This window comes from Salvia hispanica, chromosome 3, assembly GCF_029641045.1.
Source record: "Salvia hispanica isolate PSC_SH4W2 chromosome 3, Shi_PSC_v1, whole genome shotgun sequence".
Classification (NCBI taxonomy): domain Eukaryota; kingdom Viridiplantae; phylum Streptophyta; class Magnoliopsida; order Lamiales; family Lamiaceae; genus Salvia; species Salvia hispanica.
The window spans coordinates 40983174-41010071 of NC_142694.1; the positions used below are offsets into that span (position 1 = coordinate 40983174).

The 26898-nt window shown below is 32.8% G+C and overlaps 2 protein-coding genes across 2 annotated transcripts; one reads left to right on the plus strand and one right to left on the minus strand.

Moving 5' to 3' along the window:
- Positions 1–7125: 7125 nt before the first annotated feature.
- On the minus strand, positions 7126–10496 carry LOC125214927 (TORTIFOLIA1-like protein 3). Its single transcript, XM_048116158.2, has 5 exons — positions 9562–10496; positions 9286–9394; positions 8187–8752; positions 7664–8077; positions 7126–7496 (listed from the first exon to the last, which is right to left on the minus strand). The coding sequence occupies exons 1-4, from the start codon at positions 10372–10374 to the stop codon at positions 7700–7702; spliced, it is 1866 nt and encodes a 621-aa protein (XP_047972115.2). The 5' UTR covers positions 10375–10496; the 3' UTR covers positions 7126–7496; positions 7664–7699.
- Positions 10497–20008: 9512 nt separating this feature from the next.
- On the plus strand, positions 20009–22028 carry LOC125215868 (uncharacterized). The gene is made up of 3 exons (XM_048117444.2): positions 20009–20239; positions 20553–20619; positions 20871–22028. The coding sequence occupies exons 1-3, from the start codon at positions 20168–20170 to the stop codon at positions 21785–21787; spliced, it is 1056 nt and encodes a 351-aa protein (XP_047973401.2). The 5' UTR covers positions 20009–20167; the 3' UTR covers positions 21788–22028.
- The last annotated feature ends 4870 nt before the right edge of the window (positions 22029–26898 follow it).

The following is a 26898-nucleotide window of genomic DNA, read 5'->3' on the forward strand; positions in this document are numbered from 1 at the left end:
ACAACTGGCATTTCTTGTAATTTTCCTCTGTCACTCTTTTCAAAGGGTATATTTGGTAGACAAATTTATAGGAGTAGGAAATTGTTAAAATAAAACCCATAATTAGTTCAAGAATCATAATTATCTCTTAATGTTTCGAATCCTATGGAAGAAATTATAATTTATTCAATAAGTTTATGAGACCGAAAGAGAATATAAGATTTAAAATAATTCTCTCTTAAGTATTGTGAATCTGTATAATGCAATAGTACATATGGCTTTTTCTTGATTTGACTGTGCTTTTCCCATTTAAATTTTTTTCGTTTATTTATTTTTATTGCTTCATGCCTTCATTACTTTATCATAAAATTATACTACCTCCGTTCCTGAAAATTTGTCTCATTTTTGCATTTCCATCCATCCCCAAAATTTGTCTCATTTCACTTTTACCATTTTTTGTAGTGGACCTCATATTCCACTAACTCTTTCCTACTCACATTTTATGATAAAACTAATATATAAAAGTAGGACTCACAATCCACTAACTTTTTCAACTCATTTTCCATTACATTTCTTAAAACTCGTGCAGAGTCAGAGTGAGACAAATTTTAGGGGACGGAGGTAGTATAAAAAATGTAATTTGAGATTATTAAATAATTATTTTTGCAATCTAATAATAAATAAAAAAATAAATTGTTGTTTTTAATTTTTGTTTTTCCCTTGTTTACTTTTTTTCCATGCTGTAAGTTTAAATTAAAAATAATTTACTATCATTAAATAACAATCTTTGCAATATAAGAATAAGTATACAATTTTATTATTTTCGTATATATTCTCCACTTGTTTACTTTTGATGTTTCAATTCATATACTATAAAATGAATCTAAGAGTAGCGTATATCTATTAACATAGATGTTGCTTTTAATTACTATGTTTATATCAATCATCCTCGAATTATATCTCCCCCCACCCCCAGTATTCAAAACATGTATAGGCTACAGAAAATCTCTTTAGTAACGAGACAAGATTAGCTAAGTTGATATCACTAATTGTGTTGAGTCTAACTGTTCAATATTTAACTATCTAATATCGATGAATTGATGCTAATTGTGTTAATTATAGTACTTAGTTCAGTTTCAAAACCAACACACTTTCCTAAATCTAAAATGCCATAGTGTAATCCTATAAACTCAATCGAGAATCTGACGATCTTATATCATGACGAACATTCACCCTTGCAGCAAACCGTAGCGAACAAAGTGATTCGTCCACAGATGCAGGATCCGGTGAAACATTAACAAACATCAGAGTCTTCGAATCTCCACCTAAGCAAGTCTGTATACGAACAACATCAAAAGTTCAGGTGTTGGCAAAAATGCTTAAAGACCATGGGCTTTTCGAGCTAAAAAATTACCTGGAGAAGATTGGTGAGCTTGGAGTTCGTAAAAGGCACATGCTCCTCTTTCTTGGCAAGGCAACAATGACATCACTTAGTGATGATAAACTTTTATTAATCATATAGTATTAATTTAAATGCTTTTATACAGTGTTTCAAAAGAAATAGGGTGATTTAAAATATGCATCATTTACCTGCTCTGTGCCGCCCATTCTAGTAAGATGAGAGACATAGGTGTTGCCATTTGCATCGTGCTTGATAACACGTTGCTTCGCAGCAGTTTCCACTCGTGATGCATTAAAGGTTGATTTGTTTGTTGATAACTGGTCACGTAGTGTTTCATTGTATATTTCAAGCATTGACACCTGAACAAGTAAAAAGTTTTAAGCCAAAACGCATGTGTATGTTCTTTGTAAGGCATAAATGAAAGACCACAGTTTCATCCACACATGTATGTCATACTTCCATCCTTGGGCTTCAAGCATTTGTTTCGTCTGAAATACTTGCTCTAATGATCGTGGACTAAAACCTTTATGATCCTGTAGTCCTGGCTTGCCCATCATTGTATGACCCTGTTTCCTCATTGTTCACGTTGGTACAAAAAATTTTATGATTGTTTCGTATTGGTACAAAAAATTTCATCATTATTTTATGGTTTGTGCGTCGCATAAGTAAAAAGTTAACGCCATTTAAACACATATACCGAAATGTACTAAACTGAAACACAAATGAAACTTTTTGTATAATTTATGTAAACTTCAAACTTTTGGTATTAATATGAAACATTTTGCACGAGTTATGTATTTAAAATGTAGTTTCCTTAAAGATGAAACATTCATTGCCTTGTTCACCTTATATTGTTCATGTAGTTTCCTTATTAGCTCACTTTGATCCACGCATTTTGACTGAAAAAAAATTAACGTATCCAATTAACAAAAAAAAAATTCTAGCCTTCACCCAGAAACATCAATTGAAAAGCAAACCTCCAGTTCCTGTACTTCAGTGGCCAGAATCTCCAAATCTTCTGCCTTTTTTAACATAAATTCCTCGTCCTCTGAAAGAAGTGATTGTAACTCTTCAACTTGTGACAAGTCTATCACGGCCCTCCGTCATTTATTGTGGCTTGCCTCTCAAGCGTGAAGCTGCACTGCCTAGCGCTTCTTTCTGCTTGATTGCCTCATCCTGGGATGCCTTTGAAAATCAAGTATGAAATGAGCCGTTTTCAAATAATGTTCGAACAATTGCATATATTTAGTGTTCTAGTGATTGGCAACCAAAATATTTTTCGATTAACGGTTCAATAACAAACCAATTGAGCAAGTGATAACAATAAGTTCAATGAAGTTGGATGAGTTACAAATGCTTTCACTATATTTAATCTCAAGTAAAAAATGTTCTACATGACTATTTGTGCATTTGGCATTCTCATGTGAGATTAAATGCAACAAACTAACTCAAAAAATGTTCTACATGACTATTGGTGCATTCGGCATTCTAAACTAAACTCTGAAATGGAATCAGCTCTAAGATGTACAGATGGATCTAAACCTAGCTTGAAAACCATGCAAAAATTAGCAAAAAAGAAAATTAAAATAAACACTACTACATTCTTTGAGGGTTACCAAAAGGATACTTCGGCAATAAAGCACAACATGTAATGTGACATACCAATATACATAGGTGAATCACATCTCTCATCTTTTCTAGTATATTAGAGGTGGCCATTGTATATCACAAAAAAACACATCCACATTGTTGTGAAAGTGACGTAAACAGACTATATGAAACGCAATGCTTCAGAGTTCAGACCAATCTTCCACTATCCTAACACATAGATCTAAGAGTAATTGAGTCTTCCCTTAAAGCAATTAAGGCCCACACTTGTTTATATTAGGATCATGGTGAATTTCCATGTCAGATGAAAAGAACAGACTAATGAAATAAGAACAATAGCACAATCCCCAAAAAGGCCTTACCAGTGACAAATTGCAGAGAAGTAAAGTTGCCCCCCAAAATGCTTAGATTCTCCACAACGGCTGCCATTTCTTCCTGAACACGTGTGAGCAGCCCTCCTTTGCAAGCTTTGATTGCAATGTCTCCAAATTTTATTTGTCATCTTCCTTGGCCTTCATCATCAACTCTGGAGAGAGCCTCAATTATGTAAATTCTGGTACTTCCTTTATAAGTTCTGGAGTAAGAACAGAACAATGTTGATGAGACAAAGAACCAACATACCCGTATCAATGCACTGCCAATTCCAACTGTGTAAAAACATTTTCCAGCTCCTCAACATAGTTTGCTTCAGACTGCAGAAACCATTAGATACATATGAAATCAATCATTTCGTCATTCTTCTCCTCCAACAAAAGAGAATCACATCATAATTCAAGCATGAAACTATTCAATAACAGATTAACAGAACTCAACCAAAAACATATAATAACTGAAATCTCCCCTGTAGTTCAAATTTTTCTTAATGTATCGACATCATCTTTTGTGAACTCAATTGCACCACAATCAGACAGCTACGGAATTTAGCAGAAACAAAATATGCAGAAATGTAGAAAATCGAGAAATGAAGATACGAAAGTATAAAATTTAAAAAGAGATTTACATTAATGGAAGAGAAACTCGGTGCTGAAGTGCTGGAAGGAGCCTTGTTCTGGTTCTTAGAAGCCATTTGCAATGTAGAGGTTGTGTGAGAGAGAGAGAGGCTATAGCAAGAGGCGGTGGGTTTATTAATCGGATAAGATTGGAGCAAGAGAGTCTTTGCCGGAATTGGAGAGAGAAGCCTGCCAGTTTTTTTTCAAAGACACACAAATAGTAGTCACTTCATCGCATGCAGTAATGGATTATGGTAAGCTGAATTCGCAAGTCTCTAATAATCATAGTATACGTGGCATTAAAACATGATTTAGACTGTATTAATAAATATCTTTTTTAGTCCACCAACTTTGTCAAACTATCATTTTAGGTCCGTGAACTTTGATAATATCATTTGATGTCCGTCAACAATGAGTTATGTCATTCGAAGTACCTTTTTACTATTTTCAAGATTTTGTGAACGAAAATACCCTCAGTACCTTGAAGGGTACGTGTTTTTAATTAACTTATCACATACTCATATTTTTCAATGAATTTTCTAAATATAATTTGACCTTCAATATTATGACTTAATTTTGTGACATGCAAGAAAAGTTTGTCAGCATAACTCGTACAAAATGTTTCATCTTTGTTTCATATTAATACAAAAAGTTTGAATTTTACATAAATTATACAAAAAGTTTGAAGTTTACATAAATTATAGTACATAAAGTTTGAAGTTATATCATATTAATTTGTGTTTCAATTTAGTACGTTCTGGTATATGTGTTTAAACGGCGTTAACTTTTTTACTTATGTGATGCACAAACTATAAAACAATGATGAAATTTTTTGTACCAATACGAAACGATCATAATTTTTTTTGTACCAACGTGAACAATGAGGAAACAATTTGTACTTCACATACACAAAGAGTTAACGTCGTTTAAACATAAGTGACAAAATGTACTAAATTGAAACACGAATGAAACTTTTTCTCAAACTTTTTGAACTAATATGGAACTAAGATGAAATATTTTGTACAATTAATGTATTTACCCCTCCAAATTTTATTAATCAAAGAGGCGATAATAAAGCAGAAGCTATTAACCTTATAGGAATATTTAAATACAATTAATGAAATATTAGTAGTATGTTTTAATGTTGGGGTACTATCTATTATAGCCGGCCAAGTCTCACTCTCATTTTCCGTTTTAATAAAAAATACGTACTTCTTATACTCCTTTATCTCTACTATCTATCCTATTTTTTGAGGGAAATAATGAGACTCAAATTGAGATCTAGTTCATACATCTGTATCTTATTTAGCTATACAAGTCTCCTATAAATGTGAGACTCGTCATTTTAATTATTCATTCAATGAAATTAATTATATAATTGAAATTAGGTGTCTTGGAAACTCAAGGAGATATATATCTTCCTTGTATTCTTAGATGACGTTCGATTGTCATGACTAATAATCATGAGACTATTCATCTAGGTCATATTTGGTTGTCAGGATTCTTTCTGGGAAAGTAATCTGATTCCTTAAATTTTAAATTTTTGTGTTTGTTTCGGTTTTTAATCAAACTGGGAAAGTAATCAGAATCCAAGAACAAGGAAAGTTAGTACAACTTTCCAGGATTCTGAATCCTAACTTTTCTTAGGTATTCTTTTTCCCAGTTTTAGGATTCTAACATATTTAAGCAATATAGTATATTATTATTATTATTATTATTATTATTATTATTATTACTATTTTTAAAAATAATTTAAATATAAATTATACTTAATTTCACTATAATAAATAATTATAATTAAAATTATCATTATAATAATTCATCATATTACTTAATAATTTATTAATAATTAAAATATAATTATATAATATTAATTGTATAATGAATAATAATTATTATATTTTATAAATTAATAATTAATCAATAAAGTCATAGTGCAATTTTAACTTATAAAATTTATTCAATTATAATATCTGTAAATATTGTAATTATAATATAGTAATTATTATATTTATTATTATAATAAATGAGTATAATAGTCTATGTAACTATAATTATAATTATATTATTATATATTATGATGAATAATCCATATTTAAACTATCCATCGTAATGATAAATATAATAATATAATTATTAATATTTATAACTAATAATTTATTAAAAAAATTACAATATTTTTCTTTTTTATAAATAAAATAATAATAATATATTTTTAATTTGGTGTTTAAATTAAGTATAAATTTAAAATCTTGATACTCTCCAAACACAGGAAAGTAAAGTTACTAGGAATCATATTCCCGGGATTCATTTTCCTAGGAATCATTTTCCTTGCCAACTTTACTTTCCCGCCAACCAAACATGTTGTGGGATTATTTTAGTTGGAGGGGAATACTATGACTAATTATCATGCGACCATCCATCTAGGATTAAGTTGAAGGGGTTAATCTTATGAACCAAACATGATACATATTTAATCATGAGATTTAGTCTTCTCAACCGAACACTCCATTAGTTTATTGTAATCAATTGACACAATCATCAATCATGGTATTTGATCATCCAGCAAAGCCGCTTAAGTAATACTTCAATGAACTACTTAATTAATAAATTCTTTCAAATCAGGAAATATATTGTCTTTTAATCTACATATATATATTAAATATATTTATTTTTCTACATTGATATGGGTATGGCATCAATTAATTGTGACCTAATTCAATGAGTGCATCGCTATTTTTCTAGTAATATTTTCCATCTTTATGTACACTAATTTCTATGCTTCACGTGTGTTCTATCCTATATCGCCTTATTACATCTAAATTTGCCTGGATGCTGTTAATGAAAAACTTCGAAAAATTTCTTAAAAATTTTGAAGTTATTGTTTCGCTATGAATTACGGAGTATAATCTACTAGACCATTTTTAAATGTGACTCACATTATAATTCTGCATATAGGGTAAATCAATAGATTAACTTAACCTATCAATAGCGATTCAACCTATTTGCACCAACTTCTTTCACAACGATTCAACCTCTTGATTCCGATTTTTATCACTTATTTCCGAATATGATTTAATTTTACAATTAGAAATTAATTAAAGTGGATTTGGTGTACAATTCTTCTGTTCATAATATACCAATCACTTTTAGAAACACAATCAAATTTCTTAGAAAATAACATGTGACATTACATAGCGGTCTAACATCATTGTAAGTAAATTTTACAAAGATATGAAGCAGAAGTAATCATTTCTCGACCATATATGAATCCATACTTGCTAAAAGCAGGATTAGTTCCATTTCTCTCATGACGGGGATGGACGGGACAGTCTCCATCTTCTGTGACTCTCGGAGCTTGTGTACACGTGCAGAAACGAAGAATCAAAGGACTGATACTGGTGTGAGGATCGTGCTGTTGATCCTTGTTTCACCAAGGAAATCGTGTATATACATGGGTATTGAGAGTATTAGTATCCTTCAAAATGGGCTATAGTAGACTCTATTTGGTCTGTTACCTGCATTAGGAAGCCGGAGATAAAGAGTCTATCGAGCCTTCAAATACATATGATCGAGCGTATGAAGGATTAGACGATTTCATTTAGCCTAAGTGGATGCTTAAATATATGACATGAGAAATCCATAATCAAACGAGTCGGGTTGATAGCTATTAATGAGAGGGTACCTCGAGTAGCCCGGGCATATAAATGGATGGCACACATCAAGCAGTACTATTATATACGGCTCCAGTTGAGGAAACTTCAGGTATTCCTGGGGAGCCACTAGGAATGTTGGCCAGTGGATTCTTGACAAGTGCATGGCGACCTTGGAGAAACCTTCGGTGTTCCATGGATGGATTTCCACCAGAAGAAGCTGGTAATCGAGGAGCTGAAGAACGAGATCCTGCTTTTCTCCACAGCTTTGAGCTCAAGAAGTCAGTGCCAGGTATCTTGCAGCACATAGCTCCTGCTGCACCATTTTGCGACATCCTTCCAGTTGAGACAGCTAGGTCGAACGAAATTTCATCTAAAGCAAGCTCAAGACCGTGCACACGTGCCTCAAGGGAAGTCATTCCCTTCTGTGAACTTCCAATAAAATTCTAGATTTGTACAAGAAAGTAATGTCAGATGATCTACTGTTGCAATATCTGAGAATGTAGCTGAAGGGGAAAATGTTTAGGGAATTACAAGTGGAAGAATGCTGAATACCTGAAGCATGTCCATCAAATTGGATTGCTGACTTTCAATCTGAAGAAGTTGATTCCGTATCAAAGATAAGTCGTCACACTCTTTCTGGTTCCTACAGATATCTCCCGTTTCATTACTAACAACAATGCTGGTGTCGCCACACGGAACAACACGAGAGACACCTCTGAAGAACCCAAGCTTATGCTTCCCATTGTTCTCCTTGAAAAGGGCACGTTTAATTCCTGACTTTTCAAATGCTTTCTTCTCTCCCTCACTGGTTTCCATAGCATGTTCGCCTTTACCATCGGATGATTCCATCCCGTAACAACCAGCAGGAGTGACGATTTCAACTTTCAAGTCAGAGGGCTTCTTCCGATCCAACTTCTGGAACATCGCTGGGCCTGTTTTCTTCACATTAGAACCAAGAGGACTTCTTTTCCTTGCAGTCGAAGCTGGAGAACCATCAGCATGCGGCATCCTGGTAGCCGGGCTATCCAGAGGGCTTCTTCTCCTTGATAAAAGAGTATTAGACCCAACAGAGCAGGGAGTCTTGGAGACAGGAGGGTAACGGCCATCACTGGCATTTTCTGAACTCGGAAACAACAAAGTCAATTACGTATTCTAGGAAAAGAAGCACGAAAATGCACAGATTCAGATGTAAGTATATAGTCATATCGATGTCTGAGACAAAAACGAACGTGAAAACGATACCACGAACCAGCCTGGACACCAAATCTATAGCACAGATGAACAAAATAACAATTCCAAGCACTAGAAGCAGAATAGATATTCAACAAGTCAAAAGTTGACAAGAACATGGAACATATTAATATAAACACCTGCATCTCAAAGAAGGAATTTAATACAGAAAAGTGAAAGAAAACAACAAAGGCAAAAAAACAAACTGACATCACAGTTCATAACTGCATAAGAGCTGAAAAAGCATAATCAACACAATAAAGCATTCAGCACATGACACTAAAGCAATGATTAAATCACTTTAATCCATTTTCTGAGGAAAGTTGGTCCTGGCATGATTTACACCATGAATTAACTTTGAAAGGATGAATAAGAAACAGTAACAGTTGTAAACAGCAGAGATGGAAATCATGTAACCAACGTTTAGACGATGCCTCTGATTCCGGTACCGGCGAGAACTCCTCAGGCAGATCTGGAATTTCATTCCAAGCTTCAATCATCTGATTCATCGTCTCCCTTGCTGCCTTCACCTGATCAGATCAATCCATACTCATCAACACACACAATCACAAATCTATTTGCTAAGAAACTGAATTCTAGGTCATTATAAAAAATCAATTGATTCAGCAAATTCACCCAAATTTTAGGTCATTGAAATCAAATAATCAATCAATTAAATCAGCGTAAGATCGCAGACCTTATCAAATCTCTTGGCCTCAAAAGTCTTCAAGCACGAGGCCTTATACTCAGAGAGCGATTCCTTCTCCACGGCGGCGATCTTCGCTAACGCCTCCGCAGCAGCCTTCCTCGCGGCCCAGTCATCACTGCTCAGGAAATCCACCAACAAATTGAGCAAATTCCAAACCACATTCCCCGCGCCGACACGCAGCACTCCCTCCACCGCCACAACACTCCCCACCAGCGCCAGAAGCGCCGGCTTCGCCTTGAAACAGTCACTCCTCGCCAGCTTCTCGATCCTCGGCAGCAGCCTCCTCAAGCTCGCGGCGTCAGGACTCCTCGATCCTTCGATCGCCGCCGCCAGGCACAGCGCCGCGCCCGTCTGCGCGCTGGAATCCTGCTCCGTGAACAGCGATTCGGCGAACGGCTTGATCAGCGACGCGAACGGAGGGGAGGTGACGTGCGACGAGAGGGAGAGAGACGCGGCGACGCAGGCGGCGCGGACGGAGGAATCGGCGTCGCGGAGGCGGCGGACGACGGAGGAGAGGATCTTCGAGAGGTAGGGCGAGAGAGAGTTGCCGTGGCTCTCGGAGAGGATCGAGACGAGCTTGAGGCACTGGCGGCGGACGGGCGATTTATCGGAGGAGTCGGTGGCGGAGACGGAGGAGATGAAGGAGGGGAGCGCGTCGGCGGAGAGAGCTCTCGCGATCGATTCGAGCTCCGACGCCGCGGCGGAGTGCGTGTCTCTATCGGAGAGCTTGTGGAAGCACGTGAGCACGCGGTGCCTTAGGTCACGTGCCTTGGCCTGCTTCGCCGAATTGGATGCTGACATTGTCGATATACAGCTCGAGAAATGTGAATTGAGTGGTGAATTGAGTGGTGAATTTAATTTTTCAGTGGTGGCGGAGGCGCCGGCGGCATCTCCGGCGACATTAGTCGGAGAAGATGGTTGAGTCTAGATTTACTATTTCTCCTTTGGGAATATTTATAACGGTGCGGGATAGTATTGTAATTTCTCTTGGTCTTCATAACTAACCATGTCAAACGGTGCCGTTTAGTGGGTACGTGATTTTATTAGAAATTAATTACCGTTTAAAATTCTTAATCAAGAAATATTAATTACTTTCTTTGTTTTCGTCCCTTGCATTCCATTTATCCAAGGGAAGATTTGAGTTACTAATACGAGACTCTTAATTAAGGAAAAACAATTCATTTTTAGCAATTATGGGGTTTATTTATTTAAATCTCTTGGATGCTCTCTCTAATCTAAATCTAAATCAAGAAATGGAAAGCATAAGTATTTAATAGTGATAACTTGTAAGCATCATTTTCCCTCTTTCTTACACCAAAAAAAAAAAAAAAAAAAAAAGCGTCATATTCCCCAAAATAAGGTGACAAATCTTTGAACAAATGTATTTATAAATTTTGGTAGTTGATAAGATAACTTGTTGATTAAATAAATATCCAATTCATTAATATATATTTTGAAAAATAAATAAACTACTCTTAAACATGAATGAAGTGAAATTGATTTAGGAGATGGAGGTCTTTGCTAGTACTATATAATAGGACATGTACACTTTGATATACTTACTACTTAATATGAAAATATTACTACATTTTAGTTAATTTCAAACACATTATTTTATACCACTGACTTAGGATCCGTGGCTTAAGTCAACCATTAAGTAAATGATTAGAGATGACATTGGGCCTCATAATTTAATCAGGAATCATGATTTATTCAACCACGCTTGGAATTCTGCATTCATGAGTAAATTAACCTTTTTAAATTGATAATCGATAAACTACAATAACTGACACATCATAATAGTTGTCATTTGAAAGGATAAACTAATTACTCAATACATTTAAAACTATTTTTAGAAATATATTTGTTGGTTGAATTTATTAATTAAAAGGGGAAGGAGTGTATAGTTGAAGGGAATTGGCAATCATTGTTATTCTTTTTCAGCCAAAAGAAATGTGTTTTTTTTTTGCATCTTACGTTATTAAGCCTTACTATGATAAAGGTATTGTTTGAGTATCAAGCATCAATGATGCAAGAAAAAAGAAAAAGATACAGAGGGCAACCAAATTCCAACATTAATTTTAATTTATAAAAGCATAACATTAAATATTTATTAGTTCGAAATGCAATATATTTTAATAATTATATTTTTTTTCATAACTTATTGAGCATCACAGACTAATCCATCATAATTAAGCATCAAAATTACACGTACACTACAACACATAGGTTCGATCTAATTATAATTAGACTTTGGCTATAATTTAATTAAACTATATAACTAATCAAGACTGGAATCAAATGACATTCCTTCTAATTTGTTAATCGTGAAATTCGAGTATAGTCGCATAAGATAAAATAAAATTTATTTTATACTCCTATATATAACCTAATATAATAATCAATTTTAGGCTTTAGATCACATCATCATCATGTTGTTGATTAAATTCATGATCTTGAGGTTTGGTTTGAATCCATTGAATGACGAATTTTGTTTTTTCCAAAATCATCATTTTCACATCAAATTATCATAGTTTATAATAAATTCATCCTTCTCTAATTTTTATTTTATTTTATAGTATTATAATACTCGAGTTTGTAAGGTATACCTTATACTCCATATATTTAACATATCCATATTTAATATTTCAGAAAACTTTATCCACCATAATTGATCAGCTATGAAATTTTTCAAACATTTATAAAAAATAAATAAATTCTCTTTCACTGACCATAAATTTCAGAACATAGTCATGATTAATTGATTAAGTGAATAAATACTTTCAATACTATTTTGCATGATTATAGTATGCCATTTGTTATCAAGTCACACTCTACCCTCATAAATCGAAACCTACTATTCCCTTTCTTCTAGAAATAATAAATGTGAATTCATATGTACATGCTTTGCTCCACGACCATTCATATATGTTACTCCACTTCTTAATATACATATCTCATACTCCTCTACATAATTCAATAGAAAAGTAAAATAAGAAAAAGAATTATACAGGGAAGACTCTCCTTTACATAATTCTCTCTCTTACTTTATTATCTCTCCACTCTAACTATTTTATATTATTTTTTCAAAATAAGTGCGAAAAAGAAAGGGGTCTTATATCTTAGAATGGAGAGAGTACATATTAAATAAAGGTGCGTTATATTGCTAACATTTTAAGTTGTCAACTCTGCTAACGTACATATTAAATAAGGGTGCGTTATATTGCTAACATTTTAAGTTGTCAACTCTGCTAACGTATCAATGCAGTGTGTTAAAAATATCAATACGATGACGCTAACGCATCAATGCATTGTGTTAAAATATCAATATAGTGGCATTAAAATGTCAACACATAATATCAACACAATTTATTGAAATGTCAACAAAATTATGTGTTGACATTTTAATATCAATCATATTAATATTTTTAATATACTGCGTTAATTAGTTGACAGAATTAGCAACTTAAGAAAGTTAACAATTGATCACACCTTTATTACTTAATCACTTCATTTTCATGCAAATAATTTAAAGACAACGTTATTACTATGGGTTTTAGTTGGGAAATAGAAATTTCGTGTCGGTTGTGTCTAGCCATTTTGTTAGACAATCAGTCGTATCTCAATCACTTCAAACCTATTTTACCAACCACTTTATTTCAAATGATTTCTCGAATCTATTTTAAGACAAAATAAGGGATTAATTATAGATTGGTGGCCTTCTTTTATAGAAAGAATTATTATTATACGATACCATACTCTTTTGGGAATTGTCACTATGTTTAGCTTCATATTCATGTTTTCTTATTTTTATAGAAAAACAAAAATTGTTTGGTCGCTTCAAAAGTACTCCTAAATAGTTTTGTGTTACATAGAAAATAAAATTTGTTTGATCCCTTCAAAAGCACTAAAACGTTTTGTATTGGATAGATTGAATACTTTGTTCAATCAATAATCTGTTAGCAAATTGGAATATTGAGAAGAAAAAAAATTACCGGCTTATGTTGTAGATTAGAAACTGGTGTCCAAATTCTCCTCTGCAACAGAATTGTCGATTTAATCAAGTGAGATATATCATAGATCGGCTGAAATGAAGATTGATATTGAGTTTGTTTCCCTTGGCCTCCAACCAAGCTTTATGGACTTTGTTTGTGTTTCTGTGGTATCGCGCCGAAGTTCAATTTTTTGTTGCATTTTTTTCGTTGGTCGTTGTTGCTTATGTATGCAATTAGGAATTGGGGTGTTGTTTTTCTGTTTTGGATTTTGCAGTAGTATGATCGCCTATCACAAATCTTTGCTCATTGAATGTCGACTGGACCATTTTTCTAGTAATAAAAATAGTACTAATTCATTATGAAAATTTAAATGTGAATGTGTGATAGCTATAAAATTATGTAATTATAATATTTTTTTCCCCTTGTTTTGGAAAATGCTCACACAATCAAACATCGCAAGAACTAGGCCAATCTACAACAGTTTGCACAGAACCACAATTATAAATTATTAATTATAGTTTAACTAAGCCACTTATTAGAGTTTTTGTTAGGATTTGTTTGTCTTACCGTGGAGGTGTTTAGTTCTCCAAATAAAAAGTTACTTTTTAATTTATAAATATAGTATAATGATTTTCAATCGGAGACGATTAGTTATATGCTTCATTAAATATTTTGATACGTTTCACAAAAACCATAGATAAATGGACGTGAGACTTAATTCATTTTCAGAAAATTGGTAGACAGTATTTATAGACATAAAACAATATATTCAGTTCTCATTCAATTCAATATCCGCTAAAGTCAACTTTTTTATTAAATGCACGTGAATTAATTATTCTCCCCTTTACTGAATTATCCAGAGTCTTCTGAAACTATTTTTTCCCTAAATATTAATTATAGATTTTTTGTTAGATAAGTTTTAATTGTTTGATAGCATTTGGAGTGAAAAATTACTATTAATTTCGTAAGACACCACATGAATGGAAAATTTGATTAAATTATATACATTTATAATTTCGAAGAAAAATTGCACATAGAAAATGCCGACACCGTCAAACTAGGATTTTGGTATATTAATGTAGGGAGACACATTTATTCAGCATAATTGGTAGATGAAATGTCACACTCAAATATTTTACACATATATTGACATTAATAAGCTGAGGGAGTGGTCAGTGGTCAGCAAACATTCATGTTTTTATGCAATTAGTTAGGTTAAATTTATCCCAAATAGCAAAGTTAATTAAATCATCAAAAAAAAAATCTAAATAGAGATGTCTCTAGCTAATTATAAATTTTAGTTCCATATATTCGGATATGTACGTGATGATCTAGTTTGTAGTATTAGCATAACTATTGAATGAATGGTTATTTGTAATTACTATTTTAAAAATATGGAGTGATCTACAAAAATGTTCCCTGGACTATGGGTTTATCTCGCCCATAGTCTCTGGACTTTAAAAATATCGCCAGTAGTCCATGGACTAAGGATTTATCTCGAAATTGGTCCTTTTGGCTTTTTTCGGTACGAAAATACCCTTTGATATTATTTTGGGAGGGTTTGGGCAATTTGGTCTTTTTACACTTTTAACATTTTAAATCTGATATTATTTCAACTATGTACTAACTTTGATATTATTTCAAATTTATCATCCTTTTTCCCTTTTGTCATCCTTCACTTTGTTTCTTTATTTCAATATTAGATTTAATTTTATAAAATTTTAAATATCAATAAAAAATTTTAATTATAAAAATTATTAAATAGAAAAAATTAATAGTTATAATCAATATTTGATAGTGTATAATACTATGTAATCAATAAGGTATGACAACGCCTTAGTTTTAATCAATATTTAATACAGTAGCTTTAATCATAAATAGATTATATAAGACAATTTATTCTGAAATAAATATGCATCTAATGTAAGACTAATATAGTTTTCGTTTATTAATTTGAAAACAATCAAAATTTACTAGAAAATTTCAACAAAAATACTCATATATAAAATTTTTAGTAGGATCAAATTTTTAGTCAACTTCATAATATTTAATCACAAGCAATTATAACAACCGAACGGAGGCTAAATAGAATAACTCTTATTTTTCCATCATGATTAATATTATTTTTCTGTACTTCTTCAATTCAATTGAATATTATATTAAATAACAAAAATTAATAGTTTTAATCAATATTTATAGTGTCCATGAATTAATAGTTTTCATTAAAAAAATTTATTGATATTTAAAATCTAAATATTAAATTTAATTTTATAAAATTAAATCTAATATTGAAATAAAAAAAAAACAAATTCAGTGAAGGATAACAAAATGGAAGAAGAATGATAATTTTGAATTAATATTAAAGTTAGTACGTAACTAAGATAATATCATATTTAAAATGTAAAAGTGTAAAAAGACCAAATTGCTCAAACCCCCCAAAATAATATCAAAGGGTATTTTCGTACCAAAAAAAGCCAAAAGGACCAATTTCGAGATAAACCCTTAGTTCAAGGACTACTGGCGATATTTTTAAAGTCCAGGGACTATGGGCGAGATAAACCCATAGTCCAAAGACCATTTTTGTAGTTCACTCAAAAATATGTTCCATGTTGAAATAAAATTAAATCAAAATTCAATGAATTTGGACCTACTTGAAAAATAGGTCATGTATTTCTCTATCAAAAAGATCTTGCATAACAAGTGGACTATCACTTAAGTAAGATGAACTGAAAATTGAAATATTGGTATTAGCTAACACGATATTGACTGCAAATAGACCTTTAATTATTTAATATTTTCCTATATATGTAAAAGTAGCCAACTTGATTTGTTTAATTTGTTCTCTTCTTGACAGAATAGTGTCACTTTTTTGGAGATATAATATCACTTAAAACCCAAGGAATTATTGATAGAGTATTCTCACCAAATAATTTAATTGTTGCCAATTATGTAATTCTATATATAATTTCGAAAATATATGGAGTGAAACTATCCATTTTGAGAAATCGATTAGTAAACATGTCACATAAGAAATATTAGAAGTAAAGATAGGAAAAATGCTGGGAAATTTTCCTATAAAAAGATAAGGGAGATGTTCAAGGAAATAAAATATGATAGAACCATTTTATAGTATGACTCAAACTGTAAATTAAGGTTCCCCTATATCTCATGTGGTATTGCTTCATTTTTAGACAATGAGTAATTGAACTAGAAAGTTTGAATAACACTCCTTTTCTTTATTTTATTATAGGTGTACAGAACCCCGCCTTTGTGAAATTCGACTAATCCTGCTCAACTGGATTTGCAGAGTAAGGCCGAAAGTCTCCCAGCGGAGGGCGGGATTGAATAACACTCTTTAAATAAGTTATGTTTTCTTTAGGAGTCGCAATGTGAGAGTTCAATTTTAATCCTCACACAATGTTCATAATGGGACTGTTAGATTGCAATATTTACTTGTGATCAGAAGCGATGTCTATTCTTAACTATTGTTTGGTTATATTTTTCTCAAAAACTCGACCCATGATAATTTATCTTGATCCATCTTCATAGTGCTAAAATGACATTGTATCTCTCGATTATTCATCTCAAATTCAATCACATGACAAAAAAATCATGAAAACTACCTGCAAATCCTTCGGTTCGAACTATTCAAGTTCACATCATTAACTTGTTTTAGAATGAGGATCAGTATGTATTCTCTTTTACCTCTGTGACTGTTGTAATTCGAACCTAGATTTATTGATTAGAGAAAAAAAGTGAAAGTTACAATTCATTGTCGACGAAAAAAATAACTCGCATTGACTAGTACAAGGTTTGTTGGTTTAGTTCAAATGTGACCAAAATTCAATGTTCATTAACTCATTTATAAAAATTAAATTCGAGCATTTGGACTATATCTAAAATGGGCTTTTTGTAAAATATGTATAGGTTATCTTTCTATATTTATTAATATATTGGGCTTGTAAAGCTCGATAAATCAAATGTAGCCCAATTAAAATCAAACAACAGCCGTCTTCTTTCTTTTAGTATCAAATTTGGAGATGGCATTTTTTTTTTAAAATTATTGTATACGTAAATTATTCATGTTCTTACATTTATTTCCATGACAAAACTTACAAAACCTTTACTACGTATATTAGTTCAGTTTACCTATATAATTTTATATGGATTTCGAGAGAGAATACTTTATGACCAACTATAATATAACCAAATAGCACTATAATATAACCAAATAGCACTATTTATATTGAAAGTATATAAATAAAAGTCGAATACTCCTTATATGAGCTTTAGTCATATGAATATTATTCAGTTAGATGGACTCGTTCAGATACTTAATTTTGAGATAGTGTCACATGAGATTAGTTTTAACTTACAAGTCTTGATTTTCCCCTTATTACAAAGTTAGTCTCAAATCATTTAGCCAAATCAAATAATCTCGACCTTAACTTGTAAGGTTAGCTACACGTGGAATTTTGTAGCCTTTTTCCTCATGGAAAATCTTTTGCCCTCTATTGCGGAATTTTGAGCTTCCTTTTTGTGCTAGTTTGTTACTCAACGTGTACACATAGCCATCTCTCGCTTTCACATATGTGTGTTCACATATATTACTTGTCTTTTCTCCTTTTTTATAGTCATCTTTTTTGTTAGATTTTAAGAATAAAAAGGGCACAATTTGCTTATATGTACTACCAATTATAATAGGTACATCTTCATAATTTAAGAATTGTATGATAATTAAAATAGTGGATTTGAGATAGTACATCAATCCAACTTACATGGAGTATGATTAATGTTATATCGATTCTTTATAGTTAGTCACAATGTGACCAAATAGATTATTTATATTGAAAATGTATTTCGTAAAGGTGTTCATCTACATAGACTATACAAGATTCAGTCTTACGAGTGTTGTTCGGTTAGATGGATTTGATAATTAATCTCGGAATAGTGTTATGTAAGATTAGTGTTGGATCTGTAATTTCATCTTCCTCAAATTATGTAAATATTAATTTTATATTGAAACTTTCAGTATTTTTGGTAATATGATGCATGAGTGCCTAGAAAATAAAGTGAGTTTGATAGGTTATATGAAAATTAGAATTCAAAGCAACATTGTAATAATTAATAAAACATTATTATAAGCAAAAATGAAGGCCAGTGTAATTTTCTACACATGAAATTCATATTCTTCGTTTTGTTTCTCACTTCATTCCGACACGAAATCTTATCACCAAAATTCCAAAATTGTCTAATAACTTAGATATACTAATTGATTTTATAATTATTTAGTAACTATTTTTGTATATCATCTTCTTTTTAAAAAAAAAATATTGAATCAAGTTATTACAGATGGCATTAATTTTATAAAGTCGAGAATCGAGATATTAATTGATTACAGCAAAGATTAGACTCGCTATTTTATTGCAAAAAAAAAGAGTTTTATGTGACCCCACAACTCATCAATTTAATTCGATGTATGAAACACAAAAAACACAATTATTGTATTTATGATTTTTCACCGATTCAATATTACTAATTAAATAAATTTAGATAATTTTTTTAAGAAATATTTTTAAGCGAAAATTAAAACTTTGGATTAGTACTTCAATTACCTTAGAGCATGAATAACGCGGATGGGCCGGGCCGCAACTCGCGAGTCCCGGCCCGGGAACAGCGTTGGAGCATGTTGAGTCACGGCCCGGGCCGGTCCCGGGGCCGCTCCCGGGGTCCGGCCCGGCCTAGGGTTATCTGCTACGGGACAGGCCGCAAACCCCCAAATTTTATTTTTTTTCTTTTTTTGATTTTTTTTTGCCTATTTATACCCATTTCTTCAACATTCTTCAACCAATTTCTCCAGTTCTATCCTCTAAATTATTTCAATAATTTTTCTAGGAATTGAAAATTTTATTTTCTAGGTCTTAATAATTTTTTTTAGGATTTGTAAAAAAAATTTCTAGGTCTTATTGATGCTCTAGGATTTGTAATTTTCTTTTCCTATTTTCTGACTGAACAATGAATTTTCTCGGTTTTAATTGTTCAACGTATTCTATTTTACGATTAAAATATGTTGTGAAATGAATAGTTGTGGCCTGAGTTGTGGCCCGAGTTGTGGCCTGCGGTGTTAATGGAGTTGTGGCCTGGAACCCCTAATTTGAACTAATTTGAGAGAATGATGACGTGGAGGGGACTTGCGGCCCAAATCCGGGCCAGGGTTATTCATGCCCTTAAATCCACGCTGCCACAAAATGCTAAAATTAACAAGATAAAATCTATCACTACTACTTCCATAACAAAAATATCATTTCTCAACCATATAATATTCTGTAATAATAACAATAGTATCACGAAAAAGCCCTCGCAGATCCCTAGTAACTATCGACGGAAGGTAGGGGCAAAATGGTCAAAATGACCGTATTTAAGCAATACAACTGCGAAGCTGAGAAAAGTAGAAGAGGAAAAAACGAAAGGGTTGAAACGAAGCAGAGCAGTTGCCGTTATCCACATTCTCTCTCTATATCTACCGTTTTCTCTCACCACCCGTTTCTCCGATCAATCTGTTTAGGGTTTTTCAGATTCTGCAACGACCTGACTCAGCCATGGTTTCCGATTCGATCCCCAACGCCTCCATCGCCTCATCGAACCTTAGGGATTTCGCCAAGAAGAAGAGGGTGCGCCTTGCTTTTGATTCGTTTGGGAAATGTTTATATCCGCATTTTCATCGCTGCGTGATTAATTGGATTGGAAATTAGGATTTCTGTTGTTTTACTGATTTTTTTGGGGGAATTTTTTTTTACATTTTATCGTTTCAATTGATTTTTCTCTCGTTTTCAATTTCCGATAATGATTTTTTAAGGAATCCGGCAGTTTCTAATCTTAATAGGCATTGAGCTAGAGATATTTTATTCTCAATTTTAGAAATTTGTGGTGAATTTTTGTTTCTGCAATTTCTGAGATCGGCTATTTGTTGATTGGAAACTGTAGGCAAACCGCTCGGCGAAATTGAAGCAGTGCAAGCTCGATGCGCGCCGTGAGCAGTGGCTTTCTCACGGTTTGTGGATTTTTCTATTTATTTGATTTCCTTTTCCTTTTTCCGAATGCACAAAATGGATCTTGTATTTGGGGATGATATTTCTCCACTGTTATAAAGCTCCTGCTTTTTCAATAATTGTTGCATTTCCGGTGAATTATTTCAATAATTGTAGCTGTATTTGTGATTTGCATTTTCTGTGAATTATTGCAATAATTATACCTGCATTTGTACTGGATATATTTGGTGATTTGGGGTTTTTATGGAACCAGTGAAAAATAAGGGTGAAAGTAAGGCGGATGCCAATGGTGGGGTGACTGCATCCACTGGGGCATCTGTGCATTTGGAAAATCCGAGTAGCCAACCGATGGGGAAGCTAGAGATTAAGATGAGAAGTGAGGAGGGGATATATGGAGATGGTTCACCGATGAATCATTACAGTGACTCGGACTCCGTTCAGTCCAACAGCCCGACCAGCCACACCAGTAGTGTTTCGGGAAGCAACGATTCTGGGGCCAATTTCACTGGAAGTAGCGGAAGCAGCAGCAGCAGTAGTACTAATGGTTTCTGTTCAGGGAACATGAGCGATGAAGATGTAGGGGATGCTGGCGATGATGATTGCTTGGAGGATTGGGAGGCCATTGCTGATGCATTGGCTGCCACTGACGACACGCAGAAAGATTCGCCTCCTTCAAAGAATCATGACCATTCTACAGAGTCTGGTTCTCAGGTGGATGCAAGTGACCAGATCCATACAGCCAGTGCTGATCCGGAGAGGGGAAGAACTGCTAATCGTAGGTCCCTGGTAAATTGCTGTGCTTGGAGGCCAGATGATGCTTGTCGTCCCCAGACCTTACCCAATTTGGCCAAGCAGCATAGTTTTCCAATGAAGTCTGAGCGCCATTTAGACCAAGGATCAGTATGGGTCTGTAAAAACGTCAGACCAATCCCCACAGCATGTCCGATATGCTTTGAGGATTTAGACTACACCGATTCAAGCTTTTGCCCCTGTGCGTGTGGTTTCAGGCTCTGCCTTTTCTGTCACAAGAGAATACTTGAGGAGGATTCCCGTTGCCCAGGCTGCAGAAAGCAGTATGAGGTTGAACCTGTTGATGGAGAGGCAACGCTGGACGGAGGCAGCTTAACCTATCGATTGGCTCGTTCTTGTAGCATGGTTACAAGGTCTTGAAAGTCTCTGTTCCTTAAACGTGTATGTCGGGTCTCTCTTTCTGCGAGCGTTCTTACTATTAGACTGTTTTTTTAACAGCCTTTAGATGTTGGTATATAATATCTTTTGAAGCTCAGGGAATTAATCTTTTGATCATGAGTTTTCTTGATATGTCTTTTAGTTGTACTGTGGTTATGTGATGTAGAAGACCTATTATGTGAATAGATAAAAGGGCAGAGAAATGAAATCCATTGAGTTCTTATCTTGGTATCTTGTTCCATTTTGAAATGATTAATCTCTCTTGATTGTGACACACTGATTTTTAAATGTGTATAGCATGCACTCTAGTTTGAAAAAATTATCAAGATTGTTGAGAATTTTTAGTTTCTTTCTTGTGCAAATATTCTGATGGTTGATTCTTTAAGTTCCAAAACTCCAGTTGGCTTGATTTTATAAATTTAGAAGGCTTGGTGATCACTGTGATGGCTGTGGTGGTGAGTTGGAATTGTTGAAAAGGAACCTAGGCTTGAAGAGGACATCTTGGCAATTTATTATTCTGAATCGAGTTGTGATCAATGTCGAACCCTTCTTAAAGGCCGAACTAGAGATCAAATTAGGACCCTTCATTTTTTTTTGATCTTGTGGTTAGGATTAATTTGCAATTAACTTAATACTTAATTCAATAAAAACTTGCTAAGGGGTATTTTAGGAAATCAATTCTTAACACATACATAACGTGATTCTCTCGCAATTTTCTTCAATTCTCTCGCAATTCACGATCTGCTCTGCGTCGATCTTCCTCAATCTGCCATCCACGATCTGCGTTGATCTGCGTTCATTCCACGTTCAATTCAATTTCGCAATTCAATCTGTGTTTCATTCGTTTCGGGCTCATCAAAAGCTATTGGAGGTGCTGGAGGGGATCGGTCGGCGGCGCGCTTGAAAAATTGGGTGGCGTTGAGCCTTAAGTCACGAATTATGCTTCAATTTCTCAATATCTGACTCTCATGGAGAATATTGACAGATTGGAATCAATTTCAACAAATTCTGCGGTTGAAGACGGATTAGGATCTACATCAACAGGATCTACATCGATCAATGATGGATCGATTATGGATGATCTTAGAAATTCAGGAGGCTCTCTTTTTTATGCGGATTCAGAGCCAGAATCAAATAATAACGCAGTTGAAGGTTCACGACTTTTTCTAATTGAGCAATGTGTTATCTTCGATTTTTTTTCAATATTTGTAGTGTAAACATATTAATAATAAAGTAAATGGTCGGAAAAATCAGCTAAAAACTACGTTGGAACGTTAGAACGTTGATCCATGAGCTTAAAACTAATGAAGTAAAACAGATTTTTTTCATGTTTGTAGTTTATATGCGATTTGTACTCATAATGAACTAAACTTTGGTTATCCTGAAGTAATAACAAGTAAAACTGAACTTCTGTTCTTGTTGAATATTAAATGCTGATATTATTGTAGTGTATATGCGATTTGTATTCATAATAAACTAAACTTTGGTTATCCTGAAGTAATAACAAGTAAAACTGAACTTCTGTTCTTGTTGAATATTAAATGCTGATATTATTGTAGTGTATATACTGACTTGTTGGCACATTAAAATGAACTACATATTCTTTTTAATGAAGTAGTAAATTGATAAGATTAAGTAATAAACTATGATAATGAAGTAATATAATTGATTTGTTTATACAGTTAGGTATATTACCAAAATGAAGTTATAAAACATGATAATGAAGTAATAGTTTATAAATATGAAATATAATGTTTACTTCACCCCCAAATTAAATATGAACAATGAAAAAAGAACTATCAGCCCCAAATTAAAGTATGATTTCTAAGACTAGTAAAGTATGCTGACATGCTCTGAGTCGAATTAATGTGGGCGGTAACAGCAGTGCATACTTTTCTGTTTGATGAAGTAGTAATTTCGTAAAATGAGGTAATAAAGCATTTGTAATGAAGTAATAGATACTAAATATGAACTATCTATTTACTGTGTTGCATGGGTTTAGAGTTTTAGGATTTAACTCAACTGCTGACTTATTTGCACATTAAAATGAACTACATATTCTTTTTAATAAAATAGTAAATTGATAAGATGAAGTAATAAAGTATGATAATAAAGGTAATATAAATGATTTGTTTTCCTATTAACTATAATCTAGTTAGTATGAAGTATTGAATTCATATAATGAAGTAATAAGTTATGATAATGAAGTAATATAAATGATCTATTTATACAATAGGTTTTATTACTAAAATGAAGTAATAATACATAATAATGAAGTAAATCACAGTAAAAATGAAGTAATAAACATTATAATGAAGTAACATCTTTAACTGATGTGTTGTTTGCACATTAAAGTATACAATCAATTCGACTCTTATTGAACTAAATTGTTGTTATAATGAAGTAATAACACAACAGAATGAACTAAATTGTTGTTATAATGAACTTAATTTGTAGGCATAAATTGTTTGTTTTAATTTTCCACTAACAGTAGTTTGCATGTTTTATATCAGTGTCTGTCCATCCCAACTGAAGCCCTATATAGGACAGATTTTTCCTAAACTTGATGATGCTACTGAGTTCTATAATAAAGGTTAAATTTTGTAAAACGGTTAAACAAATTCAAAGTGGAATGAAGTAGTAATCTACTGGAATGAAGTAATTAGCTATTGGAATGAAGTAATAAATCTACTGAAGTAATAAACTATAAATATAAACTATATTATGGAGCAGATGAGGAAGAGTGATCACTACTTTATTCATACGTACATCTACTTTATTCTTTGCGTGTTAATTCATGATTGGTTGTCAAATCCACATTATTTGAGTTACTTCATGATTTGTTGTGTTAATCTTCGTGTGTGTTTCTTATTCTTTCATGTTTCTTATATTTTAGTTGTTATGCAGATTACTGGAAAATTTATACATTGGAAAATAAAATACTACTCGGGAGAATTGCTCGAAAAAGAAATGCATATATTGCTTGATTCGGGCTAGAGAACAATTTATCGTCATCTGGTTCGATTTTGAAGGATTTTTGTTGGAAATCATAGCGGTGGATTGAAGGAATTTTTCAGAGTGGGGAAGAACGGATGGAGAACTGTGTTGTATGTATAGTTTGTGAAGAATTAGTATTGTAATGAACTAAATAACACACGTGATGAAGTTATAAGCTCAAATAATGAAGTAATATGAAGTGAACTGTATTGTATGCATAGTTTGCGAATAATTGTAACTGTAATGAACTAAATAATGCATATGATGAAGTTATAACCTTAAGTAATGAAGTAATATGAACCGAACTGTGTTTTATGCATAGTTTGCGAAGAATTATAATTGTAATGAACTAAATAACATACTCGATAAAGTTATAATCACATGTAATGAAGTAATATGAACTGAATTGTGTTTACGTATAAGTGTGCAGTTGGACTTGTACCTGTATTGACTAAATAACCTAATTGATGAAGTTATAATCTCATTTAATAAGGTTGTGAACTGAAGCAATAACCTATCTGAAGTTCGATGAAGTAAAAAGCTATTGTGATGAAGTGATATACTTGTTGGATGAAGTAAATGCACATATAAAAGAAGTAGTGATCACTTGTCCTCATCTACACTTGAATCCTTTATATCATTAGTTTATAAACTTCATCCCGTAAATGATTTAATTCATTTCTTTTGTTCATTACTTTGAGTCAACATAAAACAAGACAAGAACTATTGATAAATGAATGTCCAACAGAACACTTATCATGATAATCTTAATCATATGGAGTACTATATATTTTGTTTGGTAAGAGATTGGAAGGTTAACAGATAATGAAACAAAATGCATAAAAGTACTTCGTTAGTAGAGTTATTATGTGTTTTTTGAAATGAGATTTTATTTTACCTTCAAAAATTTAAACGACAACAAACTATACGAATACATCATAATAAATACCGTGGAGGTGGAAATACCTTAATAATGCAGGCACATATAGTCTTCTTTAAATGAATAGGTTAGTATTAACATATGAATAAAAAACTTCATACAGTCTATTCACATTAAAGATTGCAAAAAGTTAAACAGATTCAAATTCAAAATGGAATAAAGTAACAAAGTATCAAAATGAAGTGGTTAACTACTGGAATGAAGTATCAAACCTATTTGAATGAAGCAATAAATTACAAACAAATAAATGTATCACAACATTTTTAGAAAATCAAAATCCTAACAAGAGAAAATCAATAAAACAGCTCATTACTTATAGTTGCTTTTTCTTCTCATCTGTTTTGTCACAATTCCTTGAATGCCGACCAACCACGTAGCATTTGGCAAATCTACGACCAAGCTTGGACAAATCCTTTATTTCTTCATTTGGCACATCTACGACCAGGCTTGGACATATACTTTATTTGGCAAATAAAACAAGACACTGGTGTAAAACATAAAAACTAACTGTTGTTAGTCAAAAATTATAACAAACACAAATCAATCCGGTATATAATAAATTAAAAATGAATAGATATTTACTTCATTCTAGCAGGATTTTACTTCATTTTAAAACATTATTACTTCATTGGACTACAGTTTTACTTCATTCCATTATTTGATCAAGCAAATGCCATATACATACGAAAAACCAAGTTTCCCTACGTTTTCACTGTATATGAATTAATCAAACCTCTACATTCTTTGAAACATTTCTACGAACACATCAAAGGCACAACTCCAAGCAACCATCTCTTACCTTAGACTGTTTTCCTCTTCTACTATGTCTCTTCATGCTCGAATCACAATTGAAACCCCACAGATACTCCAAGCAAATAGGCAGTTTCACCTTCGGTAAACGATTTGCGAGTTTCAACATTTTGAGTGTCAACCACAGATCACATTTCGACTTGAATAGGTTTGAGATGTTGTCAATTGTAGAAGAGGAAGTTGTGGAGTCGTCGATTTTGGCAGAGAAATAACGTTTGAGCATTGATTTGCAGTAGAAATGAGCGTCGATTTGCAGTAGAAATGAACGTCGATTTGGAGAAGAAGATAAGTGTCGCTTTGTAGAAGAAAATGCGTTGATTTGTAGAAGAATTCTTCGATTTGGAGA